The sequence below is a fragment of the Plectrocnemia conspersa genome, unplaced genomic scaffold (genome assembly GCF_051122295.1).
Source record: "Plectrocnemia conspersa isolate PC_06_02 unplaced genomic scaffold, ASM5112229v1 ptg000004l, whole genome shotgun sequence".
Classification (NCBI taxonomy): Eukaryota; Metazoa; Arthropoda; class Insecta; order Trichoptera; family Polycentropodidae; genus Plectrocnemia; species Plectrocnemia conspersa.
Genome location: NW_028277168.1, coordinates 20,545,797 through 20,562,202, shown reverse-complemented (window position 1 = coordinate 20,562,202; position 16,406 = coordinate 20,545,797). Strand labels below are relative to the sequence as shown.

The window sequence follows — 16,406 nt, the reverse complement described above, 5'->3', positions numbered from 1 at the left end:
AGATAACTGGCAAAAATCTGGAACACCAAATGGCGTATAGTTTATATGATGCATGGGCGGCGTTCCAGAAAGCGCACAAAAGTCTCAGTGACATTTCAAAGTTCGAACAATGAAAATTCTTGAACGAACTTCGTCTTATTAAGAATGCACTGCGAAATGTCGCGTCCATTCCACCACTAAACTTTGCATAACTCTTAAACAAAAGTAAGCGGATTGACATATTTAAATCGGAAATTTGGTTAACACTTATAGTTAATCGGAAAATAAAACAAATGTACATATATTTTGTACTTAATATGATACAGAATCGATCCAAAACTTTATGTGTCTATCAAAAACAAACTGTCTTTAAAAAATCATGTTTGTTAATAACGCATTAATAACGGGTGAAAGATTTCCACGACATTTTCCGTTACAATTTATAACTCTAAATTTTTATTAACCGTTATGTTTACACTCCAGATTTCACATAAATTTTGTGTCGGACGTATCGGATTTATATCCAAATATCTTCCACATGGAGCAAACATAGAAAGTTAAAATGAGATGGCTTCTTCTGGAATATATTCGGAATGTATGACTCGATGCAAAATTGGAAATGAGGTTCGAGTGCAACGATGCACATCTCCGGGACTCTCAAGACATTCTTCGAATTGAAAACTTACAATGTGTTCGAATTGTATATGTGCATATGCACGTGTGTGGTTTATACCATGGGGTCAATTTGATAATTTGATTCCTGTTGTTTGCGTGGCTAAAAAAAGCTCCAAATTGCAAACGCTTTCGTTCATTTGATTCAATCATTTGTGATACATAGCATCTCGCCTCTCATTGAGCCTGTCATAAATTGATTAAGATGATATACGAGTATAAGCATTTGTCGACCTTTCGGCGGTCACAATGACAAAGAACACGAAATATAATTTAATAATAAAAAAAACACGTTCATTGCCTTACTAACGATAAAATCACATCAAAGTCAATGAATATTCTGTATAACTAAGATAACTATAAAATCATATACATACATATATGTATATATAACTGAAAATCAAATTTAAAATAACATATTTAAATCCCTAAGGGTTTAAAAAATTATAAATACTATTTCATTACAATTCAAAGCTTTTAGTATATATGGTGCTGGTAATTATTTATTTATTATAAATTCTTTGCAATATGACAATGTGTTACAACGGGGTAAACAAAATAGTGTCTTATAAGCAACGCATTTACCGTTATTTTTACTACAAAAAAGGCTGGAAATGCAAGGTTTTTTCATTTATTTATTGTTAATTTTTCGTTTGAATATGACAAGCGTAAGCCCAATGCGTTACAGTAGGGTAAAAATAGTGAGACAAAAAACTTAAATCATGGAAATCTAGGAAACTATAATCTTTGACGATCGATCATAATTATAATTATATAATAATCACTAATTCTGATCTCTCAGACACGATAATAATTAAAATACTACGGTTCACATAAGATTTGAACGCAGGTCTTTCAGGTATTAGTCATCGACTTATACCACTGCACTATTATTCTACATGCATATTTTCAATAACGCAAATATATTAATGTTTCTATGCACGACCTAGCTCGATTTTATTTTATTTGTTCGTCACAATATTCATCCGCGAGATTAAGAAAATCTGTAATAATCGATCGGAATTTTAATTATGTAATAATCACTAATCCAGATCTCCTAGACACGATATAAATTTAAAAAGATCAAGGACCATAGCGAGGTCTTAGTTACTGATTTATACCACTAGTTGTAATATTTTATTTATTTATTTCCTTAAAGACCTAGTTGGTAGATGGTTATTGTTAGTTTGCCCTTAATATTTCATATGACTCAAACATTCATATTTTTTAACTATAATATATAAAAATTGCTGTAATTTAGAGCGAATTATTTTTAACGTTAGTTAACTTTAAATCCAAATTTAGGTTGTTTCTTTGAAAATGCATATACATCCCTAAAAAAATGCGAACGTCTGATATTTTATAAAGTTTGATTATTTTATATTGGCTATCATTTAAACTGCATAAGGTTTTGTCATATAAGGCAGCTCTAAATTTATTTCTATAACTAATTAAATATATTATTTATAACAATATAAATTTTGTCAAATTTAGCTGTTCAAACCCAAACCAAACCTAAACAAATTATCGTTTTGGTTATGATTTTAATATGTGAACATATACATATTATAGCTTAAGGATAATATTTTGTTGCTGATCAATTTCATAATCCTGCTGACCAAGTAATGACTATTAATTTTGAATACGCATAAATATTAAGCTACTAAAGATGTGTTTACATGGTGATAAAATTTAGTTAGTTTGCAAACCACGTATTGAACTTGATATTTTTCACTGCCGACAAAAACATAGTATGATCATGGAAAATAATCCAAATGATTTATTAGCTGCTTTTTCCTACTAACCTAATATTTAAATGGCGAATCATTTAATAACTTTTATTTTATATTTATCTAGTTTAATATACACATTATTTAAAAAAGCTATATCAAAATAACATGTTCAAAACTAAAATCATTTTAAAATATTTCCCGATTTTATCATAAATTTAATAAAAACCAATGAAAAACATTTTATTAGTATAACAAGATTTTTGACAATAAATATAGATTAAGTTAATTATTGTACATAAATACACACTGAATTTTTCTGCAATATAATTCTTAAATTTAATAGAAACAAATATGATTTGTTGTGTTTAAAAAACGATGCTAATTATATTATATAAAAAACTAAGAACTGATTTTTACAATACTTTTGGAATTGAAAAAACGAAAAATCAAAATTTCAATGGAACGACAAGCCGGTGAGATAAAGGGTGACTCATCAATGAAAATTCCAATCAATAAAATTATTGAAAATCTGTTTTTTAAGAACCTCGTAAAAAATAATGCATAAAAATAGAGAAAAAAAGTGATGCGGTTGTTTACAGCAAAAAATTAGACAGGATATTATTTATTTAGTCTTTGTGGCACATAAATATGATTCTAAACACATTTGTATAAATTATATAAATAAAATGTTTCTGCTATGTAGAGTCAACAACTATGCATAAAGAAGTATTTGTGTCTATATTTGACTCGCTAGTAAAATAACTTCTTTTTTTTTCCATCCCATGCAAATTTATAAAATAAACTAATTTCATAACATTGTGGCGGTCACATTTATCACACGGGTGAAATTAAGTTGCGGCAACGGGGTGGCAAAATAAGCGATGACTCAACAATATGTTATCTAATTCATTGAAAATTAATTTGCTTTAAACCTTGCCAGGAGAAAAACGATAACGAGCGAACCGAAGAAAGCCACAGCTGAGTCACCGTCGATTATAGTCATAGGCATAGGTCCCACTATAAAAGTCTACATTCCATAAAGAGGGCTCCACCACGGAGAGCCTGCCTACACCCAGAGAACCTACGCCACCACGTCAATACACAAATAAAATGACTAATATACTTGTATGGGTTCGAAATGCATCATTCGGCACACTATAGTCCCAAAATCTTTGTTTTATTTAATTTAATGTAAATATTCTTACAAAAGAAAATTTAAATTTTAACTAAATAAAAATATAGGGTTCTCTATTTTATTTTATATTTTTTTAGATATATCTTCGCAAAGAACAGTTTGCGATTTTATGGCGCAGCCTTAAAATCGCAACTTGAGATGTTACTAATAAAATATTATTACCTTGAAGTAAAAAGAGAAGAGCCGAATTGTACAAAACATATGTATGTATGATTTACTTTTAAACTGTGTTATTTTTCTTAAAATCTTGCAAAATTAATAGTTACTCTTTAGCAGGGCTTTCTTTTTAAAAAAAAAGTGCCGGAACACACTTCTTATCAAGATTTTTACTAAAGAAAATTACATTAAAATATCATTTAATTGAAATTTAAAGCAGTTTTCCTTATGCCATGATGCACAAAAAAAATTAAACAAAATTTATCATATTTTTTTATTTACTTTAGATATATTAAATCCAAAGTTAAACGAACAAATACAGATATACAAATAAAGACTAAATGAAAAATAAAATTTTAAAACTAATATATTTTAATAAAAGTTTATAGTAATTTCCAAAGCTTTGACCAATTCTCGTTTAACAAAACGTCTCGATTCATTTTTTTAGTGTTGCTGTCTATGGCCGAATTATAAACCACAGATCAACGTATTTTGAAGCATCGAAAAGTGGAGTTTCAAGAAAAAAAGTACCGAAATTTCAAGAACAAAAGAGCTTCGTTCTTTTTCAATTGACTTTTTAAACGAGGAATAAAATATTTTCAAGTCAATGAAAGGATCGTTTTCTGAAGAATTTCCGTGGTACAGCAGCTGCAGCACATTTATAATAGAGCCCAAAATTATTTAGGAAGAATGCAGGTGGCCATTTGCTCCCCCTTGAATTTGGTCAGAAAAATGCATGTCATTTAATGAAATTCTATGAATTTTAATGAAATCAAAATATTAAAAAAACTGATTCCAAACCAGAAATTCTCGGATTATCCCTCAAAGAAAATGTAGAAAAAAAGAGTCTCGAATCTATCCTGAAAAGGTTTTTTTAAATATGGCATTTCAGTGAAATCATATCGGAATACATTTTCTCCGGTAGATATATATTTTTACCAGTAAAAATATAATTTATTTGGCAAGTGCTAGTAAAATTATATGATTTAAACTTTTCCATACGTAGTAATATATACATTTACATGCTATTTATTATTTATTTACATGCGATGTATAAATGTTACAGTAAATATGTATTTTTGAGAAAAGTTATGTATTTCACTAGTGAAGTCCAAATACATTTTAACAGGAAGATATATTTCTACTAACAGAGATATAATTCAATTGATATGCAAATGTATAATTTATCTGGCAGATGTTAGTTAAATTAGCAATATTTATTTACATGCGATGTTACAGTGAACGTGTATTTTTTAGTAAAGTTATATCTTCATCTTCGTTTGTGAACATATAACAATAGTAAAAATACCGTAAAATAAAAGATGCTGGAACGCTGTTTTACCGCGTTACATTACAAAAAAAGCCCTGCTCTTTAGGATCCTATTAAAATATATGTGCTCTCTAATTTATCCTAAACAACCGCTCCCGCTATATAAAGGTGATTTATAATAAATAACATCTACTCCTAAATATGCTCAGTTGTATTCTAGGACCCTGAAGAAAATAATCTTCCTGCTTAGTATTAATACATAATTTAAAATCACTTTCACATTGAGTAATGTAATATTTGTCTACTTTTTTCTGAGAAACTGCTTTCGATATTGTATTTTATATATAAATAAAATAATAATGGATATCTTAGAGTAGTAGCAGGTTAAATTTGAATTTGGGCAACGCTGAGTATTAAATAAATTTAGGTAAAAATATGGATACATAGGCAAAGTGCCGTTTCTACAGCTTCAGTAGACGTCACGCCAGTGCCTCGTAGCACTTAAAACCATTGTAGTAATTGCCTCTGAAAGAGCACCGACATTTTTCGCGTTTCTGTCAGCGGCACCCAACCGTCGGTTCACGGGTGCTTACATATTAACGTCAAAGGGACGGCTGCGGGTGTTTTTATTTTAACTTTGCCCTTTTCGGCAACACCTGGTGGTTTTATGTATGTCTCTTGCTGGCGACGGATATTAATTTAACGAGGGCGATGACGCGAAATATTACCTCTTGCTTTGAATTTAACGCTTCGCGGCTCTTTCGTGCTTGAATTATGACCCGGTGTTGCTCTGGAAATTGGAATCGAGCAGTATTCAAAGCATGCGGAAGACGGCGACGTTGTTAGAAAATTATAAAAAATAAAAAAAATCCGATAATTACACAGAACTAGGTTGAGAACTTGTTAAAAGTATGGGAGATATAAATTTCGAACACGATTTTTCAAAATAAAAAATGTTTTTAGAGAAAGATAAGGAGAGGAAGAGACAATAATATTTTGATAAGTATGCATAAAATTGATTTTTGTTTAGATTGGCATTAAATAAATAAACTTCTTTATCTGGTATATGCTATCACATTTTCGTAATCTTCAATTGGTAAAAGATTGAACATGCAGAAAATGGGACTGGCCGGCTAAGGGCAAAGCCCCGGCGGCGTGCCCGATGCTTACACCAACCATCGGTAGTGATTTTTAAGCGAGGTTTTCAATTTAAGGCCAATACTAATTTATCATACAGAAAATTCTAGAGCGTTGAAGAGGAAAGATAAAGAAATACTTCCAGTGATTTGGAAATAAAATGCTAAATTCTGGTCTACTGCACAACTATATCACGATTATGCAATATTTTAGTAAGAACAGTTTACCATCACGAACAATCTAAACATAATATATATCCTGATATATATGGTATGTTTCTTCCTCCCAATGGACCCAAAAATATATGTGTTTTTAAGGAGTATTATATGGGGATAATATTGAATCAAGCATAGACTTTTAATGTATAATATTATTGAAAACTCGTGTGCTTTAATAAAACGATTAATAATGAAGGGCTGTTGTAAAAAATATGTTCATAAATTATAATTTATTCTGTATACTTCGAATAAGCTCCTGAAATTACTACAAATAAATTATAATAGTTAACCTAATGAATAAATTAAATTTTAATTTCAACAACGAATATATTAATATGTTAATGAATCTCATTTGATTAATCTACAAGAGATGATTGAAATACAAAATGAAGGAGAAGAAAAGGGAGAAGCATAAAATTAACTCATTTAAGACTTTGACAATCAAGAATATAAACGTAGCTTTTGTGAATTTTGACAAATCTCATGAACAAATGGAAACACAAAAAGACAGCGTGCTACAGAACTTTTTATCATGAAAATAAAAAAATGTGGAATTTGTATGATTTTAATAATCATTTACTCTTTAAGATAATGATCTTTTACATTTGCAAAAATTTAGCGTACAAAATTGCCATGTCTGATTCAATACACCACATATACAAATTGTTTGTTATATGTATATTATATTTTCATCATAAACATTAAAAAATAGTTGTAATAAACCAAAAGTATTCTATAATACATAAATTATGCGTGGAAAAATAAATTATCATGGTATTCTATTTATATTTTATATAAATAGAATACAATGTTTTGCTTACAAGTCTAGTGAACACGTAATATGATATTGTGCTTTCATTTTGACGTTCGTCAGTTTAATAACTAACATTATCCATAGATTTGCTATGCACAATATAAATAATATATACAATCGTTTACGTTTATCGTTCACACAATTTGATTATAACTGGTGTATGGAATCGATGAACAATTCAATCAATTGTTACAGTCAACTAGTTGTATAATTGCTTGTTGAACTGAACGAGTATTGATACTACTAGATATTGTACTTTCATTTAATTAATAATAAAACGAAAGATATATGCATATTAAATAATACCAAAAACAGTATGCATAAAATCATTTATTAGTGCTTTGTGGATATCCTTGACTATACTTTAAATATTTACTTTAGAAGGCCAATACCTAAAACGAGCGTTTTACAAACATACCCGCGCGATTTAAATCGCCGATCTATAAAAATCCATTCGGTCTAAATTCCGCTCTTCGAAAACAGATGGAAATTCGTTAAGTCTAAGCCGTAAACACTTTGACTGGTTTTTCTTTTTTCGTCTGCTTAATCGATGCCACTTTTAAACAAATTTAAACGGCGCGCCTCCTCATCTTGATCGATGCACAGCACCATAAAACCGACACGTTTTATAAATAGCCCACCCCCAGCATCAGCCGATAATTCAATATAGATTCCATTAGCCGCCTGCTCTCCTCGCCTATCTGGAAACCATCCATCCAGCAAGGAGCTGCTCCATCAATCGCTGGCGCAGAACCGCCGAGATGAAGACTCAAAAAATCATTGCCATAGGGATCAAACGGGCGATAAATCACCGCTTTATGTCTTCCTGTTTCCAGTTCGAATGGTCGATATGAAATCTGGAAATGCTGTATCTGATATATTGTAAACGCGACTACTTAATGAATCAAGAGTGTTCACACGATAAGGAAAACGTTCACAAAATATATATAAATAAAAGTGCACCGTTAACACTTTACAGAAAATAAACTTCATTTCACTCGCACTATGGCGCTTAAATTCAAGTTCATATTTTATTCAAAATTACAAATCGTTTCAAAAAAATTATTTAAACTGTTGTTAATTTCGAAGAAATATAGTAATAAAAAGGAGTCACCGCACGAGACACACCAGCGGATAATCCAACATCACAAGATCACATCCGACAATAATTCAATTCGACACTGCAGCGAAGACTCCGATTTTATCATCTTGATCCGATGATAAAATCCGGGTCTTCGTTGCAGTGTCGAATTAAATTATTGTCGGATGTGCGATCTGAATTAATTTTTCGTATTAATTCAGAAAAAAATATGAAACATTTTAAATAGCTAATAATGTTTGGAAGCAATTTGATATACTTAAAGATCGGATACGTACTGGCGTTTGTTTTGTGCGGATTTGCATAAAAATTAAATAGCTAGAAATAAATTGACCGCGATCGAATTATTAACCTTATTTAATTTAAGCGTCTTAATCAATGAATAAAAAAATTTAAAACAAACAACAAAAATTTGCGACGCACACCTGTTTTCGAGATAAGCGTTTAATAAAGTAAAGCGTGGACCTTTTTAATATTTTGTTTCGTTCAATGAACGAATTCTATGAATTTCGGTCATAGTAGATACGGCCGATAAACATTTGATTCACAAATATTTTTCAAAGGCGTAAAGACGTTTTTTTGTTGAAAAGAAGCGTCTCATTGTCTCGCATTTCGGAACAAATAAAGACCATTAATTACTGTTAACCAAAAATTATATAATATTTATCTGCACTAATTAGTTAAATAAATTAATAGAAAAAAATACAAATATATTTGAATATTTCCTTTATTTTTCATTCAATATTTGAAAAATAATTGAGAACCTTAATTCGAGACTGTTTTTTTTTAGGGATAACCTTATAATTTCTGGTTTAGAATCAAGGACAGCATTAATTTTTTAATATTTCTATTTTATTTAGATCATAGTATTTAATTAAATAAAAAATATTCTGGTCAAATTTAAGGGGTGCAAATGCCCCAAATGACCTTCCTAATAATGTTAAGAACCCTGTTTTTCTCTGACTAGATAAATTCTATTCAACGGTAGATATACTTTATCATCATATTCCTGCTGAACTCACAAGCCGTTCATTCATGCACAGCAAGTTGAGCGAATAGAAGAGCATATAGCGCGAGGACACCGTGAAAATAATGACCGATTGTTAATTTGCAAGCCATTGCCACTTAGGTATGTGGCCAGTGCGCTGATACTCGTGCATGCAACATCGGTTCGTAGAACCGCAAGACCTCCAGGAAGAACGAACCACTCGAGCTTGGCTATCTCCGATCTTTTCTCATCGTCGGACCCGCGGTTAAAGCGCGGTTTTCCAACCAGTCTTTGATCGACGATTTGAATATTGGAAACAGGAAGACATAACGTTGTGATTTATTGGTGATGTTTATCAATATAAATTGAAGGGAACCACGATTTTTACATTTATTCCAAAAACGTTCAAAGTATTGTCGAGATGCAATGTTCACTGATTTAATTATTTGTACATGGTAACCAAGCAAAGCTTTACTATTAAAAAACTATATATAGCGTACATTCAGGGTAATATTACTTTTTTTTTATAAATATATATATTTTTTATACATATATGATATTCTCTCTAAGCTGAAGTAGCTCAGTATTATAGATTTTTAATATCTAATATATATGACCTAGCTTGATTTGAACTAATCATCTCGATATTCATCTGTAAATATAGGAAAACCTAAACTGTAATGATCAACTGGAATTATAATTATATAATAATCACTAGTTCCAGTCTCCCAAATACATATGGGATTCGAAATATTAATACAAAACCAGTTAAGACCGAAATCGATTAACCGGGTTTTTAGACATTTTTAAAAAGTCGAAAACCAGCATTTTTTCAGAAAACCGATTTTTTATGATTATTTTTAAATTAATTCTCAAAATTTATAAATAAATAACACACATATTAGTGCATTAGAAAAAATTGTATAATGAAATTAATTTTACAGTTTTAGATAATGTGGTAGACGTTCTAAAACCATTAAAAATTGGCGTTAAAGAATTAGGTAAGAGTGATATTACAATTTTACAGGCGGAACAGTTAAAAAATAATGAAAATACAATTAATTATGAAATGCATAATGCCTTAGCTCATAGAATATTAGAACAACGAAATGAAAGTTTAGTTTTCTTGTTAAAATATTTACAAACTGCGATTGTTCTTAAAACAGTAGGTAACTTAACTCAAGTATATACATATTTCAAAAGCTTTCATTATTTATTATGCATATGATATAATAAAAAGACTTTTTTCATAAGATAATGAATTTCATAAGATATTGAAATAGAAATAGAAATAAGCTTATCATTTTGATCCGATACAGACGACGATCATACAATTGCCTCAACTATGAAAAAAGATTGCTTAATTATGGAAATGCACAAAAGTATATCATCCATTAGGCATATACAATTTCTTAGTAACAATTAAACCAACGTCAACCGCGAGCAAACGTGTTTTTAGCGTTACAAATATTTTTTGTACGAAAATTCAAAGTTCGATGCATCATGATTAGGGATTGTAATACCGGTAGTATCGGTATTGAGCTAAACATTCCCGGTACTATAAAATGAAATACCGGTAGTACCGAAAATATTTATATTTTATTTTTTTGAGATCCGTATTTGTTGAAAACGATAGCTCGATGGTTTAGAAATACGAAAACGATGATGCTCATATTGTTTGTAAGCAAAAGCGGAGAATAAAATTATACTCATTACAAGGTATAGCCTAAGTAGTTTTATCGGGGTATGATATCAAAGTAAAATATTATTATCCTTTTTTTTGTCCCAGAGGGCCGAAATATCAGCCCACACAACATATGCGAAAAATCCCAATGGCCAATATTTCAACGCGAATTTTAAAAACTGTGTCAACTTGAACGGAATACGTTCTAATGGTGCCTAGTAATTCCAAATAATTATTTTATGTAACAGAGAAATGACCGCACCGCTGTGGCTCGCCTGCCCTTTTTTATGATAGGGATGGCTGGCGAAGTGAAAAAAAAAGCAGCCATATTCGAAATTCTTTCTACTATTTGTACACTTTTATCTCCATTTAGACATATTTTTACTCAATTAGTCCATGGAATATGCTTCATTAAACATAGGTGTTAAATATTAGCAATAAGTAAGTCTCAATAATTATATATATAAAATTTGCGCTAAATGTACGTATTTAAACAAAATTCATTGGAAAATAATGATACGCTATTTTTTTGCTACCAAAAAGATATGTTGTACTAGACGATATAATTAAAATAAGTAATAATTAAAATGTGTTGACGGATGTTTTATTTACATCAAACTTGATTTATCTTTAATTTTTTTATCAATGATTTTTTTAAAATATCTTATGTTAGGTTAAATTATCTAGAACTAAAAAGATGCAGTGTTTACGCATTTTTTATTCCATAATATTTAACTAAAATTAATTCATCTTACTTTTAACATGAGTAGAAATACGAGAGAAAAATAATTCGAAAATACATATGATTGAGATATTTTAAAATAAATATTAAATGTGCAGTAATTAAAAGAAAATACTATAAATAAATCACTTATACCACAATCATCAATCATATAAATCTGTTTTTTTATAAATATGTCGAATTTTGAACAGACAGATTTATAATTTTCTACGCACTACCTTCTCATAAGGTTCTTTCGGATAATCGTAACTGACAAAAAATGAGTAATATATTTTATTGGAATAAATTGCCGAGTGGTGCTCAGGCCTCTGGCATAAAAATTTAGAAGCGATCAATAACGATATTTTGTCAAAGACGATGTTGTCCTAGATATATTGCTCCAAAAAAAGAAAGACTTGGCGTCCGTATTTTCGAAAATATTTTTATGATTCGAACCTGGGTCTTTCAGGTAATACTCAGCATCCAAATAGCATTGATCTATCGTGCTGGTATAATGTCCATTGCTTAACTTATTTATTCTCTGTTCTCTTAAAGACTAGAATCAAGAGATATCTAAGTTTCATATCCATGTAAAAAAAACAGATACGAATTTCGGAATAGAAACCTCGGATATGGTAAAAAGTGCAAACTTTTCACAGCTGCCTTTGCATTTTATTTTATTCAGTATCACCATTTTAATGTATCTGAATTCATATGGCGAGAGCTAAAAATAGCAATAAAAATAAATCGTTCGCTGGAAAAGACTCGTTGAACACACTTTCCCTCAATGCATGGGCCTGCCAGAAAATATGGCGATGTCGTAATGGACCAAATTAGATCCGATGCACATAAACAGAAGAACGTTACAAACGGCGGTATCGTTCCTTTGTTTGGTTGAACCGTTAGTTAAAAATACCGACGTCCGAAGAGCATCATTAGCATCTCGCAATGGCGTTTATAAATTCAATTTACGCTGCTCGCTCTTACGTAAAAGTGCGATAATAAGATGCAGCCGGTGAACGATTTTTCTTCTAAATCAGATCATTGTGCTCGAGATCATTGTCCATATGAACAAAGCGAGATTTATAGAATATCAAATTACAATACATAAATATTTTAATAATTAAGCAGTACCTCTATAAACGACTTTATGTTTTTAATAATTAAAATAGTAATTGTCAATTAAAAAAATATAATTTTCTATTGAATCGTCATATTTTTAATATGTATACAACGTATACATGTATCTGATACATGTATGCAATGAACGACTATGTTGCAACGTTTTAATTAAAATCTCGATTCAACCATTGAATACGAAATCTGTGATACAATCTATGTCAAAATTGAAATACATTCATAAACTGTATACATTGTATTGTATATACAGTGAAGTACGTTTATATTTGATAAATAACCTCACATTTAATTTATTTATTATAAATTTTAAATGCTCGAAAATATTGTTGTATCTTATAAATCACGTATTTATTTTTAAAATGCACTCAAATATTTAAAATATAACCATGCCATTCCCTTACACATATTCACCCAAAAAATGAAATAAACTTCAGATGGTTCTGTAAAGATGGTAGATCTTAGATCAACATAAAATCAATTATTTTCATATTTTCAGATAATACGTATATTTATCTATACATATGCATATAAATATAAAATTAATTAATAGATCAATTAAGACAACTTAAGAACCGATATTAAAATATGTATTAATTCAACACTTCATATCGTTTTATACGGATTTATTTCTTTAAATATTTGTGAATTGTTTTGTAGAAGCAGGTACGAGTATCTCATTAAAATATCATCTACCTCACAATTATTTACTTGTAATAATTTAAATAGAAAATTATCATATGTATTCATCATGAAATTCAATTTTAAAATGATTTTCTGCTTATTTAATTTTTGAAAAGTATTTAATAATGTTTCTGGGCGTGTGCTGAGTGGTGTGACTTTTGCAACCAATTTTACGTCAGAATATCTGATAACAGTTTATTGTACAAATATGTAATTGACCTAATATGTACAGAAAAATATAAATTTCGAGTACGAGAGGTTTCGCTGTGGCCGTCGATAATTGCCCGTGATTCGTGTCTGAGAGTAGGTACCGTAGTCGTCGTTGGTTGCCGTTTGTCGTTTGTAGTTTGGCGAGTGTTAGTCAGTGATTAGTGGTGTGAATGGCACATATTTGATGCTTAGACGTATAAGAGAAAAAGGCATTTGCCAATCTGCAATAACATTAAAAAATTGCAGGGGCATCTATTGTAGATACGATTATTTTTGACCAAAATATTTACGGATCGGTAGTGTAGTTTAAGTTAGTGCGTTATCATAGTGCAAAACCTAATAGTTGTTTGCCTAAAAATAATTGGAATGCCACACACAAATGGCGGAAAGCTGCAACATAAAACTGTATATTGCCTGAACGACCAGTCGGTAGGAAATCGTCAGTGGACTATATCATTTTAATATAAAAAAATCATAAATAAATATTTTTTTCATATCAAAATTATTTTTCGTGAACCGTACGAGATTAAATTTTTCAGAAACTTTGTAATTATCGGACGTGAGCACAGCGTGGACCTTAACGCCAGCTTTCACAATGGCGATTATATTGGAGGTGGAGTTAAGCCCTAATGCGATTGACTTTCAATTAGTCTCATCTTCTATTCATTTCTCGAAGGACCATTATAAAATGTATCACTTAAAATCACTCGATAACTTATATATTTTGTACAATGTTATCAGCTTTTCCTGCGTCTAGCTGAATGCATAAGTTACACCACTTATTCACCAATCTCGAATGTACTATTTATAAACGCTTATATAACCATTGCACCACTTATTATATTCTTAACATAAAATTTATAGCAAATTATTTGGTCCATAATTTTTAAAGTAAATAAATCGCATAGAATGACAAAATGCATCGTCAGTACTTGACTGTCAAACCCAAACTGCGCGTAAAATATGGCTTACAAATAACATGCACATAACTTAAATTAAGTTATGCGCTTAGCCAAAAACAAATATATACATACAAATAGAAAAAAAATTGTCATTATTTTTTTTACTTATTTTCAATAAAACTACAGTAAAAAATCATTTCACAAATTTCATTCTATGGAAACTTATTAAATATTGATCACGTAACAAAAAAGCTGGTTTTTGATTGGTTGTTATTTTTTTTAATTTTCAGTAACGTTTTTAAAAATCTAATTTTATATTGCAATTTGCTCTATGTAATGTCTGATAATACATAATTATTTACGTCATAATAGTAGTTATAAATAAAATATCACCGCACGAAAGAGTTGACGGCTATTAAAGCAATAGTAAAAAGGAAAACTAAAAGTCATCACGGAAGCTTTTTAATGGTGATAAAGAGTGATACTGTGGAAAATTATATTGTGTTATAATAGGTAGAGTTTTATATATTCTACATATAAAATTAAGTACTTAACTTTATTTTTTGTTAACATGTGTGCGATTATTTTAAGAACCGATTATCAAAATTGTACGTAGTTTTCTCTGATATGCATGCTGAGTAATTTAAAATTATATTGCGCTTTTGGGTTTTGAGGCCGAAGGGGTGTGATTTTGCAGCCAAAATAGCCGCAAGAAAAGCTTGGTAACAATTTATTTTATAATCATATGTAAATTACCACATATGTATATGGAAATGTAGATGCCGCTATCAGGTAGTGGACTGAAATGTGTTTATCCCTTAAAAGTGAAACGGTCCAGATGACCACACCGGCGATCGTTAGCAAAGAGGTAGAAAAACAATAGTCTTTTGCGCAAGGTAAAACGCATTGTCTATCGCGCATCCTTTCTATACAAATTATTTTTTCTGCAATTTATGGGTGCTTACAAGTAACTAACATCTCAGGACGAATATGCTAATAGGTGGTCCCTAAAATATTAACAATGTAATACAAATGTGATACAAAATATTAACAATGTAATACAAATACCGATGTAATACAAAAATAAATTCGACCAGTCAAATGTGGAGTAACTGACATTAAGTAAAATTTAAGAATGTTGCAAAAATATTTTTATTATAGTTGCCTCCTAGCAAGAAGTTGTGAGTGAAATAAAAACTTTAGACTTGTGTTTCAAATGTGCACTTCTGAATGACACATCTAGTAATATTTATACACACAAGAATAATACAAAATGGGTTAAGAGTAGTATATTTTTAAGTCAAAATAAATGACCCGAGTTTTTTTGTCGGTGATTCAATAGAACCATTTCATCTCTAATTTTGTATTTTTAAGTTTACGTTATAAATCACTTTTGACGCTTGACAGTTTATAAACGATCTACTGTCATGCGCCAAATGCGACTTAATTTTAATGATAGAAATCGAACTGACCTGATCGAGATGAAAAGATGGATCATCCCGTTTCTTCTTTTGCCTCAAGCCAAAACAGCTCCAAATGCAGCTCATGTTTTAAGCAGCGCCACCGCCCCCGATTAAATCCCTAATCTGTGAAATAAATTTAATTTAAAACTATTAGTTAAACGTATAAACTGCTAACGTATGCATTTAATTATAATTGTTATATTTTTAACGTTTTAATATTAATTTCAATGTCAAAGCTGTCTAGTTTAATTCATACCAAACGCTTAGATTAGATTATAAACCGAATTTCTAAATGTCATTTGTGTGATATATTATTATCATACCATATGTATAAAGAATGTTTG

General features: G+C 30.0%; 1 protein-coding gene across 1 annotated transcript in view; it reads right to left on the bottom strand.

Annotated features, from left to right (window-relative positions):
• by (focal adhesion protein tensin) overlaps nt 1–16,406 on the bottom strand; it is a 209,996-nt gene that overhangs the window by 188,150 nt on the left and 5,440 nt on the right. Inside the window, exon 2 of the mRNA XM_088184383.1 lies at nt 16,072–16,185. Within this exon, the coding sequence (XP_088040509.1) occupies nt 16,072–16,146 (75 nt within the window). The 5' untranslated portion in view covers nt 16,147–16,185. The remainder of the gene's footprint in view (nt 1–16,071; nt 16,186–16,406) is intronic.